The sequence below is a fragment of the Brachypodium distachyon genome, chromosome 5 (assembly GCF_000005505.3).
Source record: "Brachypodium distachyon strain Bd21 chromosome 5, Brachypodium_distachyon_v3.0, whole genome shotgun sequence".
Lineage (NCBI taxonomy): Eukaryota > Viridiplantae > Streptophyta > Magnoliopsida > Poales > Poaceae > Brachypodium > Brachypodium distachyon.
The window spans coordinates 27226650-27248708 of record NC_016135.3 but is presented as its reverse complement, the minus strand read 5'-3'; the positions used below and the strand labels follow the sequence as shown (position 1 = coordinate 27248708).

General features: G+C 48.6%; 4 protein-coding genes across 5 annotated transcripts; 3 read left to right on the top strand and 1 right to left on the bottom strand.

The window, feature by feature from the left end:
- Nucleotides 1-126: 126 nt before the first annotated feature.
- On the bottom strand, nt 127-2312 carry LOC100845657 (ubiquinone biosynthesis protein COQ4 homolog, mitochondrial). Its single transcript, XM_003580761.4, has 3 exons — nt 2123-2312; nt 1453-1636; nt 127-891 (listed from the first exon to the last, which is right to left on the bottom strand). The coding sequence occupies exons 2-3, from the start codon at nt 1630-1632 to the stop codon at nt 388-390; spliced, it is 684 nt and encodes a 227-aa protein (XP_003580809.1). The 5' UTR covers nt 1633-1636; nt 2123-2312; the 3' UTR covers nt 127-387.
- A 27-nt stretch (nt 2313-2339) lies between these two features.
- Nucleotides 2340-4445, top strand: LOC100845358. The gene is made up of 5 exons (XM_003580760.4): nt 2340-2860; nt 2998-3047; nt 3146-3233; nt 3861-3977; nt 4086-4445. The coding sequence occupies exons 1-5, from the start codon at nt 2384-2386 to the stop codon at nt 4137-4139; spliced, it is 786 nt and encodes a 261-aa protein (XP_003580808.2). The 5' UTR covers nt 2340-2383; the 3' UTR covers nt 4140-4445.
- Nucleotides 4446-7092: 2647 nt separating this feature from the next.
- Nucleotides 7093-15116, top strand: LOC100845050 (mavicyanin). Of its 2 annotated transcripts, XM_024455628.1 has the most exons (3): nt 7093-7366; nt 14180-14427; nt 14516-15116. In XM_024455628.1, the coding sequence occupies exons 2-3, from the start codon at nt 14253-14255 to the stop codon at nt 14860-14862; spliced, it is 522 nt and encodes a 173-aa protein (XP_024311396.1). In that variant the 5' UTR covers nt 7093-7366; nt 14180-14252; the 3' UTR covers nt 14863-15116. The 2 variants fall into 2 exon arrangements, with proteins under 2 accessions (XP_024311396.1, XP_003580807.2); XM_003580759.4 differs by lacking the exon at nt 7093-7366 and having other exon boundaries at nt 13019-14427.
- On the top strand, nt 11327-12871 carry LOC100835482. The gene has a single exon (XM_003579418.4). The coding sequence runs from the start codon at nt 11478-11480 to the stop codon at nt 12456-12458; it is 981 nt and encodes a 326-aa protein (XP_003579466.1). The 5' UTR covers nt 11327-11477; the 3' UTR covers nt 12459-12871.
- Nucleotides 15117-22059: the final 6943 nt, after the last annotated feature.

The following is a 22059-nucleotide window of genomic DNA, read 5'->3' as shown; positions in this document are numbered from 1 at the left end:
ATTGATTTCTTGCGTGCAAGTAGCAGAATAAGCAGAGCATTGTTATTCTAATTTGCCATTGGACTCTTTTCTTTTTATGTTAGAAGTCCGTCCATCTGAAGTACGTTTTTTCCTGAGACTTCAAAGTTCGGAAGCATTCTTGTATTCTGATTTAAATGTACCACTTTGAAGTCTGAAAGCCATTTGAGCAAACCTTGAATCTAAATCACATACAAGTAGCTCATGGAGTCATGGTCAACATTCTGCCATTTGGAAGGTACCGTACCCTATTTACTTGCTAGTACTCAGTAGAATAACTCATGGTTTTATTCTCAAGGACAGAACAGCTACCATAACCAAAGCTAAAACCAAATAAAGGTTTTTTTCACACAAAATGTGCTCTGAAGTCTAAATGCTGCTACTTTTGGGATCAGGGCATGGCACAATTCCCCAGTTTCTCCTCACTTCCTCCAAATCTTCATGGAAGTGCTTCTCATAGTACACAGACATCAGATCTGTAGACTTAAGACCTGCTTTGGTTGCCCATGGGAAATAGTGCTGGAAAAACAGCGTCCTTTGTTTCTCACTGAACCTCGCAGAGCCCCCAACAACAGAGAGCATGCACATCGGGAGGAACATCTGTTCAAACTCGATCACCTTCAGGGCAGTCTCTCCAATCAGGTTCGTCGGAAGGCCAAACAGCACGTGCCAAAAGTCATGCACCTCGCGGGCACGGGTGGCAACAAATGCAAGCTCTTCGGTGTCCATGAACCGAACGGGTGGGCGGTCGTCTGGAGAGAAGTTCCTCGATCCCATGAACTGAGCATAGGCAGCACCAAATGTGTTCTCGGGCATGTCCCAGGCATGGGAAACCTGTGTGGATATAACTCGAGGACGCTCCAAAAGAACTTCCTGTAGAAACAAGCTATTTTAGTTAGATTCCGCATAATGTCCATGGACAAATGGATATAATTGTATTTTCAGTTTGCCATGTTGAGTCTTGTACATGCAAGTTACATCGGACTGGTAAAAAAATAAACAATTTCTTCAGATAATGCAACGACATATTTAAATTGTTCAGAAAATTATGAGGTTAGACTCCAGTCCAACAAGGAACAATATATTGCAAATTTACTCCAATGAACAATACAGCAATAAGAGGAAATAAACTGTAGCACAATGCTTCAGTATAAACCCTGTACCCCTATACAACCTCTTGAGGTTTATGTCGAGACACTGAATAAATCGATATAGATTGGAAAAATGATTCCACAACCATACTAGCATGGGTGAAATTCACAGTTTTACATGAAAATTATGGTGTTTCAAAAGTTGTGCAATTATACCTATAACAATCTACAAAATATGCTATGCTAGTAGCAAAGGCTCTAAAACAATGGTCAAAGACAACAACAAATGTCCAAACATAATGGCATGTGCAATTCTGACGAGAGGAGAAAGTATAGCGTTTACCCTGCCTTCAGCACTGTTCTTCATGCGCTGGAGCACACGCTCAAATGCTGGCTTTCCAGTAGTCTCCCCAAGTGCAGCTATCAGATCGGCTCTCTTAGGATCAAGCAAGGCCCCGAATGCAGAACCAAATGCAACTGCTGCCTGTTGCCAACCCTTCAGATTAACGCGTGCCGCTAACATGACGCTACAAACACCAAAATACAGAAAGTGAGAACTCCAGTCTGATGCAGCTTTTGCTAGCCTGCTCAATAATTACGATTAATCATCAATTCATTATAGTTTCACAATAAGCTAATGAGTACATGACCCATTGCATGCAAATAAATTTGCGAACGGATGATTGCTATTTTGGCAAATGAAACATGGAATAGGCTATGTAGTTGTATTGATGGGCTCGTTGAGGCACTTCATCAAACAGCTAGAGGGCGTCATCCCAAGCTGACGGAATTTAGCACAAAGGAATCACATAATCGCAGCAACGATGCAGAAGCGCTCAACCAACAACCCAAATTGAGCAATGGGAAAGAAAATTACACCACATCGCAGCAGATCAAGCACTCGAACAAATCGCCGCTCCGTTCATCACCCTCCAATCCGGCCATCCCCCGAAACCAACATAGACAGGCAAAACTTCGATGAAAACCGAGTGAAATGTGAGTACGGTGATAACCTTGCGCGAAATCTCGGGGTCCTTGACGGCGCAGGTCGGAGAGGGATCGGAGCGTCTCGCCGGAGTCGGAGAGGAGATCGCCGCAGGTCAGGGCAAGGCAGGGGGCAGGCCACGACGGTCTGGTTGCCTCGTAGTCGTGGAGTTTCAGAAGGCCACGTCGGTGTCCACGAGTGCAGATTTGCAAAAGGAACCCTGCAATATTGCGTTATTATAGAACGAGCCTCGTCAAGTCGGCCACTTCGTCAAGCCATCAATCCACACATGGCGATGGCAGTAGCGGGAGCAGCAGCCTCCTGCTCCTACTCCTTCGCCCGCGCTCCCCGGCCGGCGAGCCTCCGGCGAGGGCCCACTTCGCCGCGCGCTTCAGGCAGTGCGGCAGAAAAGGTGGAGGTACGGGTCTGCACGAACCGCACGTGCGCGCGGCAGGGCGCGCGCGAGGTCCTGGCGGCGCTGGCGGGCCTGGCGCCGCCGCCGCCGCGCGTCGACGTGGACTCCTGCGGGTGCCTCGGCCGCTGCGGCGCGGGGCCCAACGTCGCCGCCTCCCTCTCCTCCTCCGGCGCCGCCGCCGTGTTCGGCCACGTGGGAACGGCCGCGCGCGCCGCGGCGCTCCTGGAGCACCTCCTCGGCGCCGCCGAGTTCGACGCGGCCGCGGGGCTCGTCGCGCTCGCCGTGAGGGAGAAGGCCGAGGCCGCCCTCGGGAACGGGGACGCCGCCGAGGCGGAAGCACTCTTCACCGAGGTGCGTGCGTGCGTGCGAGGACGCCATTTCTTCCACGCTTGTTTCGTGTCTACTTTCTCTTGAGAAATCAAAATGCCATAAACAAAGCTGCAGTTCCCTGGGTGGTGTTCTTATTATGAACTGTGTGCACATTGTAGAGTATTGGACTGAATGCTCCTGGCGGACTGCATCTGGTGTACGGAAGCAGGTCTGTTCCACTAGATTTGGTAGCAGAACTGTTGTCTAGGAGTGTAAATTTTACTCGCATAAGCTTGGCATGAGATGTTTAGTGTGGCATTTGTGCAGGTCTAAGGCGAGATTGGCAATGGGGGATGTTGCCGGTGCGCTTGCTGATGCCGAGGAAGCAATAAGAATCGCTCCCAAATTTCCTCAGGTTCACTTCACTTAAATCGAACTCCTTGTCTTCTTCATTGATACCACATGCTTAGTTATGATGTATGCCCGTAAGCTTAGTTACTACAGTTCACTTGGGCTATACTCTTATGTTGTTTTGTTGACGGATTGGATGGTTCAGTTTGGCCAGTTTCTGTCATAAACTTAATGGCTGTTCGTTAACTAGTAAGTTCAGGTTGGAGGAAAGAAGCACGTGTACCTATGACAATCAGCTGAATAAAATAAACAATCTACATGACCATGACTTACAAATGAAAGTAGTGATTGCAAAATTTGGTCTACATGACTGTGCGACAATGCATTACTTAGTTTCCCCAATACAAGGGACACAAGTGGCTTCGTATTCCTGCCTGTCAGGTAAACACAACATTGTTGTATGCATCTGATATGTCTGTTGAAAAACAAGACTCTGCATAGCTTTGTTCTGGGTATTACATTTTTTTGTGATCTTTTTTACTTTTTATGGTTGTTTATTGAAAAAATAGCAGTTGCATTTTGGTGCTTGGTTTTCTAAATAAGCCTGCAGGTTACCTTCCTGATTCTTAAAGCATTAAGTATCGTGGGCATGGCATGTTGTTCATCAGCCTTATGTATCATGCCTATGCAGTCTCGCTTGTCGCGAGGGGACGTGCTATTTGCAATGGGAGATTACCATGCTGCCGAGGATGCTTATGCAGATGCCTTGAATCTTGATCCATCGATTCGTCGGTCAAAGTCTTTCAAGGTTAGTGTTGGACACATGTGCTGCAGTTTTGACATTTCACGTTTTCAATTGCAGTTGCATGATCTTGCGATGTGAGCTTTTTGTTCTGACACTCCCTTGTCGATCCAGGCCCGACTAGGAAAACTACGGGAGAAGCTTGTCAGTGTCAGTAGTTCATCATAGTTCACACTGGAATTTGCACTTCCGAATCAGATGAAAAGCTTCGCCCAGCAAGAAATGTATACCTGTTGGATCATTCTAAGTATTTTAACGCAGCATCTGCAAGTGTCATATCTAGTTAGCTTCATTCCTTCTGGTCAGTGCTATGAAGTACACTGTTGCATTCGTGTATTTTGAACTCAGATATGGTATTAGCATTATGCACTGTACAGTGTCATATCTACTTAGCTTCATTCCTTCTGGTTAGCTTTAATTGTACAGGAATATATGTTGACTATAATTGTGCTAGAAAAAAGTAGAGTTTACTACTGTCATCTTCCTGTTAGCTGTTCTTAAAGATATAGTATTGTATCTACTGTTACCTTAGCAGGGCCTCCAGAGTTCTAATGATGAATTAATTGAAAAACATATCGATGAGAAAAATACAAAGCTTGAACAAGATTGAGGAGAAGGCAATGCCACGTAGTTCTAAATGTCAAAAATCAAAGCTTTCCATTGTAGGCTGTCAGTAGCTGCCTAGCTGACATGCTCATCCCTTTGGGTTCCTACCAAACAGATAATATCAACATACGGTAAGTATATATTCCATGCATTCTCTTTATCTGATCTGTCAAATTAAGCAACATTGTCCTCTCAAATTATCCCAACTTCTATGTAAGGTTCAATTATAAAAAGGTGGGTCTGGAGATAATATATTAGCATTTTTTTTACTGTACTTCGTTTAAGTAAGTACTCCCAAGGTTTGGTCGAGTTCCTTCACCTTGTCGACTCCCTGGCCCCTGTGACGCTCACTCCTGGCCAAGCGGATGTGCTTCGGTGGACTTGGTCGAGTTCCGGAGTTTACTCCGCGAAGTCTGCGTTCCTCCACTTCTTCGAGGGCTGCCCAACTTCTCCAACTTGGTCCCAGATCTGGCGGTGCTGGGCTCCCTTAAAATGTCGGATTTGGGTTTGGCTCGCCTGCGCCGATCGTTGCTGGACGGCGGATCGGTTGGAGCGCCGGAATCTCCCCTCCAATACGACTTGCCCTTTGTGTGACCAGGCGCCGGAGACCATGGCTCACCTCCTCCTGTCGTGCCCTTTCACTAGGTCGGTCCTTCACGAGGTTCTGTCCAAGGTCGGAGCTCTTTGCTGTCTACCGCAGCCTGATGAGAGTCTCTCAGATTGGCTGGCTGTTGGGGCCCGGCGTCTCCGCGGGAAGACGAAGGCTATGAGGTCGCTCATCAATCTCTCCCTTTGGCGCATTTGGAAGCTGCGGAATGCGTGCATCTTTGAGGGTGTTAGACCGGTAGGGGCTCGGCTTGCCGAGGACATTCTTGTCGAGGCAGACTTGTGGCGTGCCGCTGGCGCACGGGCACTAGACCACCTCCCCCTACACGCGCGCCCCCCGGACTTAGTTTCGGTTCCCGCCCTTGTATAGCGGCCTTGGCCTTTTTTTTCCTTTCTTTCCTTTTCTTGTTTTGGGCTCCGTTGGGTCCCGATTTTTGTTGCCTCGGTGTACTTGCGCTTCTTGCGCTTTCTTCTCAATGAAAATGACACGCTGCTTGGCGTGTTCGAGAAAAAAAAAGTTTGTTATGCCTATCTCAAAAATTACAATAACCAAGAAGCACCTAGTTAAGGCTAGATTAATTGTTAATGTACCATGTATTGCCACCTCTCCCTTTTATGCATTGTTGTGTCCTCTCCTTTATGCACCTAATTAAGGATCAACTCACATGTGAAAAGCATAAATTGCCCTTGTCTGGTACTCCGTTTGGACATAATGGAGTAGTAGGTACCCTAAGGTGTTACTATTCTGCTAAAAAAAAGTAGAGTTTACTACTGTCGTCTTGACAGAACATTAGCTGGTGGGTTAGTTGAGGAAAACGTGCCAGTTTATCAGACATAAGAAATTACTCAATTTTAAACTTAAGAAGCTTGCAGCTGGAAGATATTACTATGTACTTACAATATTTTAAACAAGCTTTTGAGCCAGCTAGAAGCCCAGACAAAGAAGACCCCCAACAAGATAGGCAATAGCCCATTCCCTCATGCTGGTGATTCGTTACTGAACCTTTAGCGTAGCTCGGTCTCCTAAGGCTTCTCTGAACATGTAGAACAGAAAGAGGCAACAACTAGAATAAAAGCATGACTGAGGCACATTTAGCCAATTTAGCAGTGAAGTACTTCCCAAATAGTAGTCAACACCTTTTTTTTATGATTCAGATTAGCACACACATCGCACCTGGCTTCCTATTTCTGAATATATATTTTTTCTGTCTTTTTGTTTACCGCCTTTTTCCTTTCCTTTGTGGATGAAGAAGCTAAGTTTGTTCTCATCTTATGTAGGTGTCAACCACCATGGACTCCAGGTGTGCCCCACCTAATGGAACTCGATCCATTTGCCCCCATATTTTGAGTAAAGTTAGGTCCTTCTTCTTGTCCAAAACCCATGCATCCACACATGATCCATGGTTAAGTCTGAATCTGCAATTCTGGTCTTCTGAGCTGACCTGACCAATCCCGCACCAAGTTGCCACCTTTGCTGGCATTCCAAACCAGCTTAACGATTATAAAAACTGCTGTTTCGTGGCACAGCCGACTACTATAAATTTCTGATATTGTGGGGGCCACGACATGGATGGATTTAATTAGCACATGCAAGATGATAAGAAACATTCTTAGCAGCATACTCTACCTATTAAAAAAAGAAAGAAAAGGAAACAGGATACTTGAGCTAGCTGTGTTGATCCTGACGTTTAACTGATTTTCTGCCAGTTTGTGATGCACTTTATGAAGGGAGAACTCTTAGGTTACATGGATTGGTGTTCCCTCATCAACGGTGTGCTGCCCACTTCACATTGTTGTTCTCATGATTGTGACGCCACTATGGTGAGATTCTTAAAATGTTCTCATTTTATATTACACTAAATCATTCTCAATTCGCACTGATTTTTTTCCTTTAAGAAATACATTGATCTTTACTTTTCTTCCCGAGACAGAGACACTGGCCTTGGTCCATCGCTGCAAGCCTGCAAGTTACACTATCTTTTGTCATTGATTTTCCCAAGAAACATGCATCTTACGGGCTGTCGGGCTACAATATGTGACCTCAGTTATTCTATGATCCGCTGACGGTTCTTCCCTCTTCTCTGAAGCGATGAAACTGCTGACGGATCGATCGACCTTCAGGAATCTCCAGTAACTTGTGGGCCTGCTGTAGTTCAAGGCTACACACTTCAAATATCCACCACGTACGTACCTTCCCCCCTCCTGTTAAACACCAGATAAAAATCTAGTAGTCGGGCCGGTCTACATCAACGAATGCTCGGTCAGTTTCAGTGCTAAGAATATCTCTTCCTTGTTTGATTATCGTTGTCGATCGGCGCTCGTTATCCATATGTTGAGTGCATCTCAAGGTATATTCCTCCGTCCAGGAAGAGAGTCAGGTCAGGAGGTCAAAGTCGATGGGCGGAAACGCAGGAGAAAACGTAGGCTCCCGGCCCGGCCCGGGTCATGATGATGCGTGGCGCCCAAGCGAGTCGTTGAGCTCGCGTGGTGGGCTAGTGCCCAACTGTAGCGCGCGGGCGCCCGTGGTAACTCCTGAGCCACCACAGCGGCTAGGCTAGCAGCACCTGGTTGCCCGTTTTTAAATTTTTTTTTAGAAACGCAGTACAGACGCAAGTACTCACACACGCACCTGCACTCACAACTATGAACGCATGCACGCACATCATATCCCTATGAGCATCTTCGAGAGACTGGACGGCCGGCAGATCATCTTGAGATTGACGAAATCACCACAGACGTCTCGTAGTTGACGAGTACGTCACTCCCACTGAAAGCACAAGCTGATTAAATTCTGAAATAAATTCAAAAAAATACGAATACCCATGCCAAGTCTGGGACTTGAACATTGAACATGCAACTTTATGAAACTTGGGGTTTTTGGTTCTGAGTGCTTCTTGCTTGACGAGTGCGAGAAGAAGAATGGGGATATACATCGTCACACACTGCCATATGCACGCATTGAAATGTCGAGATCAAGCTATAAATCTCACCAAATTTTACCTTTTTTTTTGAAAAAACCAAATTTTACTGAATCGTTCTGTACAGTGTACACTGACCTGAGCACTGAGATCAGCCGTGGCCAATCTTGGCATCTTGCTCTCGACATTCCTGCCACCAATTCAACAAGCATGACATCAACACGAACCGAACCCCTTCTTTCCCTTCTCGAAGCGTTGATCCGAGTCATGCGGAATGGGCGCGCTTTATGGGCTCTGCACGTACGCACGATCCAGCAGCCCCATGGAGACCACGTACGCGTGGCACTCCCACGTCCGCCATACCAGACGGTTGGGTTGCGCGTATGTGACGACGCGCCTCCGATGAATGGATGGCGTACTCCCACAGTACGTAAAGCAGGCAAAACAAACATGTTGCCATAAACTCAGAAAAACACCATGCATCGTGAAAAGAAGAGATAAGAAAACGCATGGGTTTCAAAGAAACCGGGGTCGACAGGATCTGCTTACTAGGTGCTCTACAGCACCTAGCTAGTGGCGGCACGAATAGATTAGCGGGTTTTTTTTCGTTTTCTTTTCTGCGAATAGATGAAGCTAAAACAGCATCGAGCAAGAGCGTGCGTGTGGGTTGCAACGGTACTTTTTGCCTGGCATCCATGTTTTCGCAGCAGCTCGATCGCGGCGTATCGTGTTGGTTTCGTTTGGATCATTTTTCTTCTTTTAGCAAATCTAGAAGAGCGAACCGTTACCAAGTTCGTGGTTGCTTTCATAGAACGTGGACATTAATCTAGTTGCTTCTCTTCGTGTCACTAGAGATGGTCAAAATGCAGTGTTTTAGACTCTGCCAGGGATGGAAATCTACTACTCCGTACCAATTGCTTCTCTTCGTGTCACCAGATGGTCAAAACGCAGTGTTGCAGTCTCGTAGAGGTTCTGCCGCTGTCTAAAACGTCATGTATCGCGACGCACTGGAGATAACTAGCTACTCTCTCCGACCTTATATTGTTGTCAAAATATTATATGTATCTAGACGTTTGTTTAAGAATAGATATATTCATATTTGAACAAATTTTAGACAATAATTTAGGATCGGAGAGAGTAGAATGGGAACGGGATCTTGTAAAACCGTGATGAATGCATCTTCTCGGCCGGACAAAGATTTATCCCCGTGATACCAATACAACGGTGCTATATAGCACGGGCCGCGGTACGCATGTACTTGACTGACATGTGACAGTAACTGATCTAGCTCCGTGTGAACCCCGGTTGAGTGCAAGCATTGCACGGAAAACGAAAGTCTACCCGCACAAACCGATCCTACGACGCGACGTGGGCCGTGGAAAAGCTCGACCCCATCGAAGCTTGTGTGATCGGGGATCAGATCGCTATCAGCATGCGAGAGGAGTCATGCAGTGATCTTGGTCGAGCTAATCGATTGATAAGATCACAGAAATATCCCTGAAGCACACAGTAGACATATGTCGATATGTTCTGCTTTATCGGTTGTTATCTGACAGCCCGTCTAGAGTTGTATTCTCTCGTGCGAAAATATATATGCGGGATAATGATCGAGGTTTGTGACGCAAAGTGGCATCAGTTGTTGTTCAGGAAGAAATGCAAAGAAAAAGGGTGCCGAAAGTTTCAGGCTTCGATTCCCGTGAGTTTCTCCTACGGGAGGATACAAAATGTTTGAGTTTAGGCCCACAAGGCAGTGTCTCCGCGTGATCTCATCTTCTTCTTAGCTGTTCGTCTGTCAAGATATGCCTTGATGTATTTCTCCTCGCGGTTGGTAAGCTTTGCTCGTGCTTCCAGCTAGGAATGCGAGTCTTTGGATCAGGTTTGCGGTTGCCCAAATGTGTTGTACTGAACTACACGTGAAACCAGTAAAAATTTGGTTAGCTAAACAATAGAATGGACAAAAAATGGTTAAAACAAACAGGTGTGCGAGAATCCACCGTGATGCCAAAAGCAGTCTTATTGTAGCCGCAACTGTCGCGCTACAGGGCACTTCCACTAGATGCGATCGAAGTCTTCACCCACCTCGATGTTCTTCATCGCCTCAATCATTGCCATGCAGCCTAAAATTATTTCTAATTGTACCCAACCCTCCTCCGGTTCCATCACCATCGGAAACACATTTCGAACTTGATCTCCCGCCCTAACCCTAAACATGGTCTCGTTGGACACATCACTTGCCCCAGTAAGCTGTCGGCCCTACCACTTATTGTTGATATTGCATGCCGCAGTAAGAAGTCAACACAAGTTTTCGAACACTGTACTAAAACCTAAGCACTCGCGCGGATGTAATATTTAAAAGAAGGCCCTCACCCGACCTTCCGCGAATGGAATATTTAAGACGAAATCACAAAACGACATACTAATAAGGAGTGAACAACCACAGTGTTCCGGTCACTCACATCTCGCCACTCTCTTATGCTCGGATGACACTCTTCGACCTTCCGTGCGATATCTTCTCACACAAATTTTAAGCAGCCAGGGTTATAGTTCATGGGGCTCACACAAAATTTAAGCAGCCAGGGTTATAGTTCATGGGGCTCACACAAAATTTAAGGAGCCAGGGTTATGGTTCATGGGGCCAGAGAGAGCGTCATCGAAGACTCCACTTATAGAGTAAGGGTAGGAGGTGATCCTGATTGGCCACGAGTTCGAAGCAAGACGGGCCAAGTCACAAGACGACACACATGCAGCGCGACGGAGGGCAACCGAATGGTCGAGGAGAAACCGAACGAGATGACCGTCTACTTCGAGTTTTGGAAACTCTTAGTCGGATTACCATAAAACTGAAGTAGACTATCCAAGTTTAAAACAATTCATAGATTAACCGTTCGAATAAAAGAATCATATGATCCGAGTAAAAATAATGGAATAATGCATTGCCTGTGTTAAAAAAAAAAGAAAAATTAAACATGTTCTCCTGTTTTGACCTGAAATAGGAAAAATGGTAGACGACAAAATGGTTAAAGAAAAAAGAGAAGAAGCGTCAAGAAGCAAAAAGGCAAGGAAGTGTTTCCGGGACGCGTCTTGCCTACGCGCCGGGGACGGGACCCACGGTCATCGTCTATCCAAGTGAGGGAGCTTCCCGGAAACGCATTCTTGCCGGCGACAAAAGCTTCCCGTCATCTCCCAGACCTCTCTCTCACGTCCGCGTCGCTCGCTCTCTTTCTCACGCCGCCCGTCCCCGCCCTTTCTCCATTCCCCACCTCCGCCATTATTTATACCCCCTTCTCCTCCGCCTCTCTCCGTCTCTCTCTCTCTCGCTCTCGCTTGCTTTGCTCATCGCCTCCGCCGCCGCTCAGCACAGACAGAGCCGGCCCAGATGTTCCTCACCGAGAAGTACCACGCGCTCCTCCCCTTCCACCACCACCGCAAGGCGCCGCCGTCGCCGTCGCCGGCGGTGGTAGCAGCGTCGGACGCGAGCTCGGGGTCCCGCTTCGAGGCGGCGCTCGCGGCGCGGCTCGGGACCCTGCTGCCGCTGCTGGCGTCTTCCTCGCCGCTCGCGCTCCTGGCGCGGGTCGCCGACCTCCTGGCGGCCACGCTCGCCGACGCCGCGCCCGCGCTCCTCGCAGGCGCCGGCGGGGACGCGTCCGCCGCCGCCGTGGCCGAGCACCTCGAGGCCGGGGTGGCGCTGCTGGACGCCTGCAACGCCATCGCCGCCCGCGTCGACCGCCTCCGCCGCCGCCGCCTCCTCGCCCGCTTCGCGCTCCACCTCCTCTCCCCCCCGCAGCCTTTATCCGCATCCTCCACCGCCCGCGCGCGGGCCGCCCTCGCCGACCGCGCCGCCGTGGATCCGAATTCCCCGCCGCTCCCTTCAATCCCTTTCCACCCTCCCCGCCGCCACAAGCCCGCCGCCGCCGCCGCGCGCGTGCTCCTCGCCGTCAACGCCGTCTCCTCCCTCGCCGCCTCCGCCGCCGCCGCCATCCTCGACCACAGCAACACCAAGACCACAACCCTCCTCGTCCCCGTCACCAGCAACCTCCCGTGGGCGGAGCCCTTCAACGCGGTCTCCATCAGCCTCTCCGCCCTCGCCCTCTCCTCCGCCTCCACCACCGAAGCGGACGCCGAGGAGGAATCCGTCGGCAAGCTCGCGTCGGCACTCGAGAACGAAGAGGGTTCAGACGAGGCGGCGGTGCGCGCGGCCGCGAAAGAGGTGGAGGCGCGGACGGAGGAGCTGGCGGCGCGGCTGGACCGGCTCTCCGACGCCGTCAACGGCGTCTTCCGCGCCGCGCTCCGCCTCCGCGACGCCGAGCTCGGCACCTTCATGGCCGCGGGACCCGCCCTGCAGACTCCGCGCAAATAGCCCTTCGCTCGCTCGCCGCGTAAATACCCCCTCACTAATTACCTCCAGTACCACCAGTCTTGTTGTATTATACTCGTGTTATACAGTATACTGCGCCTGTAGCTACAGTCGTATACAGTCAGGTGAGGTCAGGTCTGGGCAACAAGGGGATTATACATACTGCGTGCGTGCGTGCGTCAAGAGGGTCAAGGAGGCCGCATATGAGAGGAACGAAGAAACTTTGCATTTTGCGCCCTTTCGGAAATGTGGAGTCCGGTCAGTGGGAAGAAAAGAAAACCGTTGCAAATCCACCCCGTGTCTGTAATTTTGCCGCTGTTTGTGATGCCAGTTTATGTATCATCATCTTGTATGAAACCACAGGCAACAAATCTCCTCTAGCTATAGTCCTCTTGGTGTAGCAGTTTAGTTGCTTCTTCTTCTTCTTCTTCTTCTTTGTTTTACCGTAAAGGATGTTGGTTCCCATCCCAGCACCACGTGTGGTGTGCTCCGAGACATGGACCGATCGCTCGACCATGCGCTTACAAAGTCTTGACATAACATAACCGGTCCCGTTGAATCCACGAATCCAGATCGCCACGAGAGACTAGAGAGAGAAAGGTAAGAAAGCCAGCAAGCTACGTTTCGAGGACCTACTTTCGAGTCACCAGCTAAAGCTCTCACGCCCAGCCGACCATGCCGGCGGCCAGAATAAACACAGCGACGGTGTGTTTGACAACCGATGGAAACACTTTTCTTTTTTGCAAGTTGCAAGGTGTGCCGGCGCATCCTCCTCCTCCGCTTGCATTGCATCCCGGTTTTCCGTCAGCGCGGACGCAAACAAACCTGGGATCGATCCATGTCAGCGGCGACGAACGGGCCGGGCCATGGCACGCACGATGGTGATGGATGATCGATGTTGGTGTGCCCGCGACGCCCACCTCGGTCGCTCCAAACTCTCTCAACAACCGGTGATGAGGACCGTCGGTGGCCGAAGCCGTCACGCAAGCAAAGGGAAAGCTTGGCTCCGGGACTCTGTCTGAGAGGCGCCTCGAGACACAGTTTCTGCCGTCGCGGCAAAGCGTATCCATCCAGGACCGGGACCGGGCAAGGCAGGAAGAAGGGGGACGCATGGATGCCCGCCCGGCCGACACTCTGGGTCGAGCACCAGCGCACTTGCTTGTTTGCCCGCACACTTGCGCAGCTGCACATTTTTTTTTCCCTTTTGCTTATCTGACATCTCCTAGCTTTAGCTGTACCATGCTGGCCGGACGGCATCTTCTCCGCCAGCTGCACCTACGGTGTTCGTTGTTGCTCGATCCATCTTTTTTACCTTACCCCTTGGGATATATGCGAAACATGGTGCTAGAATATCATGCTACATTCCGGCTGTTTTGTTGCTCGGTCGTGACTGTGTTGCAGCAGTAGGTCTGTCTTTCTCCCCCCGCTAAAAAAAAAGGTTTGTCTTTCTCCCCGTTTTCCCAAGGGCCCGGTATTTTTTTTATAAAAAAAATCGCGTGTGGCCCGTTATGTTAGCCCAGAAGCCCATCAAGGCCCATCCAGCTCCGGGGGAGCCGCGGTCAAACCATGGCATTTCACCGATCTCTCTCTTCCCCCGCGGCGAGCCAATTACCTCAGCCACGTACTCCACGTACGCCCCCGCCATTCTCTCCCTCCCCGATCCAGCCGAGGCTCCAACTGACCACCACCCCTATTAATTCGCTTTCCATTGAACCCATCTTCAGTTTCCGTTTGCAGGAACCACTGATCTCGATCGATCCACCAGCTTTGCTTGCGCGCGTGTGCTGTGTGCATGCCATGGCGAACCAGCTGCTCCCCCTGGCGATGCTCGTCGCGCTCTGCTGCTACGGCGCCCTGGCCACGGACTTCGAGGTCGGCGGCGACGCCGGCTGGGCCGTCCCGCCCGCCGCCGACCCCGCCGTCTACAACCACTGGGCCTCCAACAACCGCTTCCTCCTCGGCGACAGCGTCCGTAAGATCCCCATTCGTTCTCGCTCGCCTCGCCCCTTAATCCCGATGAGTCCTTGCATGCAAACTGATCGGCGAATTGTCTCCGCAAGATTTCAAGTACAAGAAGGACTCGGTGATGGTCGTGACGGAGGAGGAGTACGGGAAATGCGCGTCGACGCGGCCCGTCTTCTTCTCCAACAACGGCGACACGGAGGTGCGGCTCGACCGCGCCGGCGCCTTCTACTTCATCAGCGGCGTCGCGGGACACTGCGAGCGCGGCCAGCGGATGATCGTCAGGGTCATCGGCCCCGACTCGCCGCCGCCGGCCCCGCCCGCGCCTCCCACGCCGCCGCACCCCAGCGCCGCCGCGCCGTTGCCCGCTCCCGGCGTCCTCACGTCCGTTGCCGTTGCCGGCGCCGCGATGACCTTCGCGCCCGTCATCCTGCGTGGCGCCTGATGAATGAATGATGATTCTTTTTTTTTGTGTGTCATAGCTGCATTCATGCATGGATGGATATCTTTTTTTTTTCACGAACCATAATATGTAGACCTGTATTTTTGTGTGTCTCTGTGTGTGTTTGGAAACTTGATTAGGTGTTTCTTCGCTGTTGGTTCCGTCGGGAGAGATTTAATTGAGATGTGATTAGCTTCTCTTTTTTTGTGTGTTTGGAAACTTTTATACTCCTATATATACATAGCTGCATTCATGCATGGATAAGGATATCATTTTTTTGACGAACCCATCGACAACCACTTTTGCACGATGGAGCGCTCCTACGAGAAACTTAAGGGCCTCCACAGCGTAGGACAAATAGCGGTGCCAAATCCATATTTTGGCTTTTGGCACCAGCAAACCACACTGCAGACCCGACGCCAAATTTTAAGAAATGGGAACCGGAGCATGCTCCGACGCCAAATTTCTCCTAGCAATAAAAAACTCATTTCTGAACTGGCGCCTCCAACCTCTCTTTCTCGCGCCATGGCTGGGACTTCGTCTGAAACCTCCAGCCCTTCCTTTCTCATCATGCTCATGTTGACTTGCTGAGCCAAGAAGAAAACATGTTTGAGATTTGAAGAAGGAAAAACAAGGAGCTGTGACCTCCCAACGGAGATATGAAGAAGAAACAACAACGAGATTACCTGTACATCCAGCTATCTAGGTACTGCATCCGGTGAATGGGGCTTGGCACAAGCCGCACGGGGAGGGCGGCACTCTCACAGCGACCTCCCGATTTGCTCGCCACCGTCGAGTCCCACATCGCGGATCTGGTACCTGGAGAAGAGGAGGACTGGAGGAAGAGCTAGATCTGGTGAGGAAGAAAGGAAAATGGAAAGGAGACTTTTCACAGAGAAAGAACTCTCGCGAGATTTCTGAGGCGAGGAAAGAGAAGGTACTCCGTATTAAACTATCTCAATTTTAGTTGGCAGTGGGAACCGCTGTAAAAATAATTGGAACCACCTACACTGTGGTGCAATGTCAAATTTTAGAACCGATGCCAATTTTTTTTGCTGATGCGGTGTATTTGGTTTTGGCACATTGTGAAAGGCCTAATAAATCGGTCTGCCGACAATGTTTGGGGTGCAAGTCGTGAACCGGGAGGCGCCATCGCCTTTCAAATATGGAGTTAGAGTTGTTTGCTCCTCCCTGCCTAACCACGGTGCTGAAGACGACGTCTATGAGGAAGTTATGCTGCTTGATTCAAAAATGGGACAAAACACGCAGTTCGACATGGTTATCTCAACCTGTCGAGGCAAGTCGTTTCCGTGGAATTGCGAGGAAGCCTAAAAGTTTGCATACATGCATACACCGTTAATATTATAGGATCATCTAGATGTAGAATTTTCGGTAGATTGCTATTTCCGTGAATGGATTCGGTTCGGGTATGGGATAAAGGGAGAGAGATCGAGAGAGGAATATGCACCTTCGCCTTGGCTGGAAGATCCCGACGGTGCGGCCATGGCTATGGCGGAGACGAGCGTTGGCGTGGGCTAGGTGGTGACGGCGGTGGCAGTGCTTCTCGTCGCCTCTGCGCAAAGCCCTAGATCGGTAGGGTGTGTTCGGTGGGGTTGGTGGCAGCGCAGATGAACCTCGTAGTGCGTGCCCCGGCCCCCCACCTCTTTATATAGCGCAGCGCGACAGGGGTCCGCCAACCATATTGGGTTGGGCGCCCCCGATCAGAGTGCGTCAAATCTGGGCCCGGTGGGCTATTGGGCCCACACGGTGGAGATCACTCTAACATTCTCCCCCTTGATCTCAACTTTTCTTTTAACTGTATACTTTTTACTTTACTCGTTTCACCACCGATTAGTACGTAGAGCATGTTTCATCGTCGCAGCTCAGTTGCCGATAGAATCAGACAGCTACGACATACCTTTCCATGTTGAAACAAATTCTGTTTCTTTTCGGGCCTTCTTTATCCAGGAATCATAGGCTTTCCCTTAAAACCAAGCCGGCTAAGTGTTCCTTGAACACACTGGGGGTAGGCCTTTCGTAAGCGGATCCGCAAGCATATCCTTTGTCTTTATATGCTCGAGACTTATAGTGTGATCCTGGATTTTATCTTTCACAACATAATGCTTTATCTCTATTGGTTTGGTAACATTACTCGACTTATTGTTGTGAGTATAAAACACTGCGGGTTGATTGTCGCGGTACATCTTTAGTGGTTTGTCGATACAATCCACTACTTTCAAGTCGGGTATAAATTTCTTTAACCATATCGCCTGCCCCGTGAACTCATAACATGCTATAAATTCTGCATACGTCGTGGATGATGTAACTATTGACTGTTTGGAGCTTCTCCACGAAATAGCCCCGCCTGCGAGAGTGAATACATATCCAGACGGGATTATCTATCATCTTTATCTCCCGCAAAGTCTGCATCTGAATACCCTTTTATCTCTAGAGAATCAGATCTTCTATATGTTAGCATGAGGTCTTTTGTGCCTTGCGCGTAACGGAAAGCTTTCTTTACCATTTTCTAGTGCTCTATGCCTGCATTTTCTTGATATCTACCGAGTACTCCGGTGATAAAAGCTAAGTCAGGGCGAGTGCACACTTGTGCATACTGTAGGATTCCAACGGCCGAAGCATATGGAACCGCTTTCATTTGATTGATCTCCTATTGACTTTTGGGACATTGAAATTTCCCAAAACTGTCGCCATTGACTATAGGAGCAGGTGTGGCGTTGCTCGCATGCATATTGTATTTCTTTAGAATCGTTTCTAAATATGTCTTTTGCGATAGTTCTAGAACCCCATTTTTTCTATCTCGGTGAATTTCTATGCCCAAGACATATGACGCTTCATCAAGATCTTTCATATCAAAATTTGAGGACAAAAACTTCTTTGTTTCTAGTAGTAGACCGACATCGCGGCTAGCAAGCAGGATATCATCCACATACAGAATTAGGAAAATATATTTCCCAATTTTAAACTTTGCATAAACACAGTTGTCCTCAACATTCTCTTTAAACCCAAATTTCTTAATGGTCTCATTAAACTTTAGATACCACTGTCTAGAGGCCTGCTTTAATCCATAAATGGATTTCTTTAGGCGGCATCCCATGTTTTCCTTGCTTTTCATGGTAAAACCTTTGGGTTGTTTCATGTAGACCTTTTTTTTTCTTCTAAATACCCATTTAGAAATGCCGTCTTTACATCCATCTGATGTAACTCTAAATCAAAGTGCACCACTAGTGCCATTATTATTCTGAAGGAATCTTTGCATGAGACTGGTGAAAATGTCTCATCGTAATCTACTCCTTCTCTTTGTGTAAATCTTTTTGCCACGAGTCGTGCTTTGTACTTTTCTATATTCTCTCTAGAGTCATATTTGGTTTTGTAGACCCATTTACAGCCTACTGTTTTGGCTCTTTTAGGAATTTCCTCTAAGTCCCAAACTTCGTTAGAACTCATCGATCTCATCTCATCTTCCATGGCCTCCAGCCACTTCGATGAGTGAGAACTACTCATGGCTTCTTCATATGAAGTGGGATCATTCTCCATATGAACTCCTTCTGTATTATAAACTTTATAATCTTTTGGAATGGCTGACATTTTAACTCTTTGGGATCTTCTAGGGGCCTCATTTTCTGGCACGTTCTGTGTCTCTACATGTGGCGCATGTTCAGGCTGCTACTGCTCCCTTTCATGTGCAACAATGGGTTGAGTCGGTTCCTAAAGGACAGGTTCCGGACCTTCACTCATTGTCGCCATGTGTGGAGTCGCAACAGGTGTCGACACCACAATCTCAGGGACTGTCGGTGCGGCAACAACAGGTAGTGAAAAGAATGGCTCCTGAGTCATTGGATTAGGTGCATGCACCCTCTTCTCCCCAAGATCAACCGAGCTACCGTGCTCCCCCTCATCATTTCGTCCTCTAAAAAGACGGCGTGTCTCGTTTCCACAAACTTTGTGTATCTGTCTGGACAGTAGAAACGAAAACCTTTTGACCTTTCAGGGTAGCCAATGAAATGGCAATTTACTGTCTTGGTATCCAACTTTGCAATATTTGGGTTAAACATTTTGGTCTCAGCTGGGCTCCCCCACACCCACAGGTGTTGTAGAGAGGGCACTCTTCCTGTCCACAGCTCGTATGGTGTTTTGGGCACCGACTTGCTTGGCACTCTATTGAGAATATGAATGGAGGTTTTTAATGCCTCCATCCACAATCCCAATGGTAATGTGGAATAACTCATCCTACTGCGCACCCTATTCATAAGGGTACGGTTACGCCTTTCAGCTATTCCATTTTGTTGAGGCTCGCCCGGCATTGAATACTGGGCAACTATTCCAGTCTCCTGTAGAAACCTTGCAAAAGGTCCAGGGACTTGGCCATATGGGGTGTGCCGACTGTAGTACTCCCCCCCACGGTCAGATCTTACTATCTTTATCTTTTTATCATGCTGATTTTCAACTTCAGCCTTGAATATTTTAAATTCATCCAATGCTTCTGACCTTTCTTTTATTGGATAAATGTAACCATAACGGGAGTAGTTGTCTGTGAATGTTATGAACGAGTCATAACCATCCACACTTTTCACAGGAAATGGTACACAAATGTCAGTGTGAATAATTTCGAGTGTGCTGGTGCTACGTATTGCACTCTTTTTTATTTGTTTTACATACTTTCCTTTAATGCAATCTACGCATTGCTCTATTTCTGAGAACTCTAATGGAGGAAGAATTTCTGTTTTAACAAGTCTTTCTGTTCTCCTCCTCGAAATATGGCCTAAACGACAGTGCCATAATTTCGATGATTCATTAGTCCTCTTTCTTTTCTTTTGTACTTTCTCCGACGCGGCAACATGTTCATTCACTTTACACGCAGAATGTGCTTTTTCACGTATGGATAATAAATAAAGCTCATTGTGAAGGAAGGAAACACCCACACAATCATTATTAAACCATATGGCACACTTGCCATGTCCAAAATGACATTCATAATCAACTTTATCCAAACATGATACACTAATCAAGTTTCTGTGTAATGAAGGAACATAAAACACATCTCTAAGCAGGATCGTAAATCCATCGGGAAGCTCCAAGGAGATGTCGCCGACAGCCTCTACGTTCGTTTGGACTCCATTTGCAACTTCAATGCATCTTTCGTTTCTCTGCGTAGTCCGCGTCGAACGGAATCCCTGTAGAGAATTTGCAACATTTACAGTTGCACCAGTGTCAATCCACCAAGTAGATTTCAAAAACTGTGTATACAAGGATTCATTTACAAAGGAAATTGAGTTTATACCATTCTTTGCCATGATTGACTTTAGCCATTCCGAGCAATTTTTCTTCTAATGCCCGGTCTTCTTGCAGTGGAGGCATGTGTCTTTGTCCACTAGAAGAGTCTTTTGATGTTGCTGATGTTGCATGGGAGCTTTGCCATGTGGATTTGAAGGAGAACTTTAACTGCCTTGAGCGAAGTTCTTTTTCTTATTATCCCCCACATAGTTCAGGAAACCACCATATGCGATTTAATTCTATCCTCCTCTTGCACACACATGGCTATAGTCTTTTCAATATCCCACCGTTCTGGTTGCAATTGTAGTTGACAACAAAAGTGTCAAACTCTTTTGGCAATGATGTCATAACGAAATGAACAAGCATTGCAGGCTTAATATCTAGATCAGCATCCATGGGCTTCAACTTAGAAGCCATGTTGCTCATCCTAAGAATATGCTCTGTTATGCCATGTCCTCCTCCTGTGTACTTTTCTGTCACGCATATATCTTTGAAGAACCAGTGAACTGGCTCTTTATCTTTTCAAGATACTCCCCTACGGAAGCACACTCTGCAATTGAGCCCACAATAGCGTGCTCAGTTGTGTTCTTTATGAAAACCATGCACTTTTTGTTGACGGTGAGCCACTTTTTGTTCTCGAGGGTGTAAGACATCTCCAATGGATCATACTCCCTCTTCTTTTTCTCCCAAGCATCATCATCATCTTTTGCATCCCTGACTGGCTCTGTAGGCTTTGGTGGCTGTGGAGTGTCAACCACCCAGTCCACCTCGGCACAAACAAAGGCCAGGTCAACTTTATTTATCCACTCAGTGTAGTTGTCACCCCTGAGGGTTGGTACGTCCTTGAGGCATCCCATCAAGTAGTACCCTCCTGAAATCACAATGACGTGAGAAGATAAGAACAATTGCATGCATTAATCCAACGTTGGTCAAAATTGATACATACAACTGTTTGTGCAATTTAATCTATATCACCGTTGGACAGAAAATAGAATTAAATACACACTTTAACCATTAATCATGATCGTGCTATTAATGACGTTGGTCAAGAAAAAAATAACACGGTCACAATTAACATAAATCACTTTGAATCATGTTCTTTTAATTTTAACAACACTTTGAAAACTATTTGCAGCGGAAACTATAAACAACATTCATAACTTTATACTTTTCAGAAGCATCATTTTGCACTTTACTATTTCCTAAACAAACATCTCGTTGGTAGTTTAAATAGGATAAACTAGGATAAAATTTAGACCAAAATTGTGCAAAAAACTGAATATAAACAGTAAATGAATGCCTCTGTTAAAAAAAAATAGAACTTTCGGCGCGCAGCCCATTGCCTGCTCGCCCACGCGGCCACGGCCTGCTTCGGCCCGCGAGCATCCTTTGCTTTCGCCCGCAGCCACAGTGACGCGCAAAACAGCCCAAGGCCTGCTCGCCCTCGCGCTGTAGCTGCTATGTGGCCGACCGCGGCCCACCCGACGCGCGCGGCCCACGGCCCACTAGGGCGCAGCCGCCCGCCAGGCTCGATCACCCGAATAAAACCGGGGCCGGCCAAAACCCTAGCGCTGGCCACCCGAAACCCAAAACATTTCCTCTGTTCACGGGCGGCGGTGGCAGGAGGAGGCGCTCGGCCGGAGCCGCCCGCCGGCGAGCGACGGCGCCCCATCCCCGCCGGCCCTTCTCCTTCCCCCCGCCTCCCTCTTTCTTTCCGGCGGAGCCGACTCCGGCCATGGAGGCACGGCGTCGTCCCCGGCGCGCGGCGTCGTCCCTGGCCCCTTGCCGGTGCGTGCGTGCACCCAACGGTGCGCGCGTCGCCGTCAAGTGACCGGCGGCGGCGCCCTTTCCCGACGACCGGCGGCCGAGCAGTGGGATCCGTCGGCGCGACCGGCGGCGCCTTCTTTT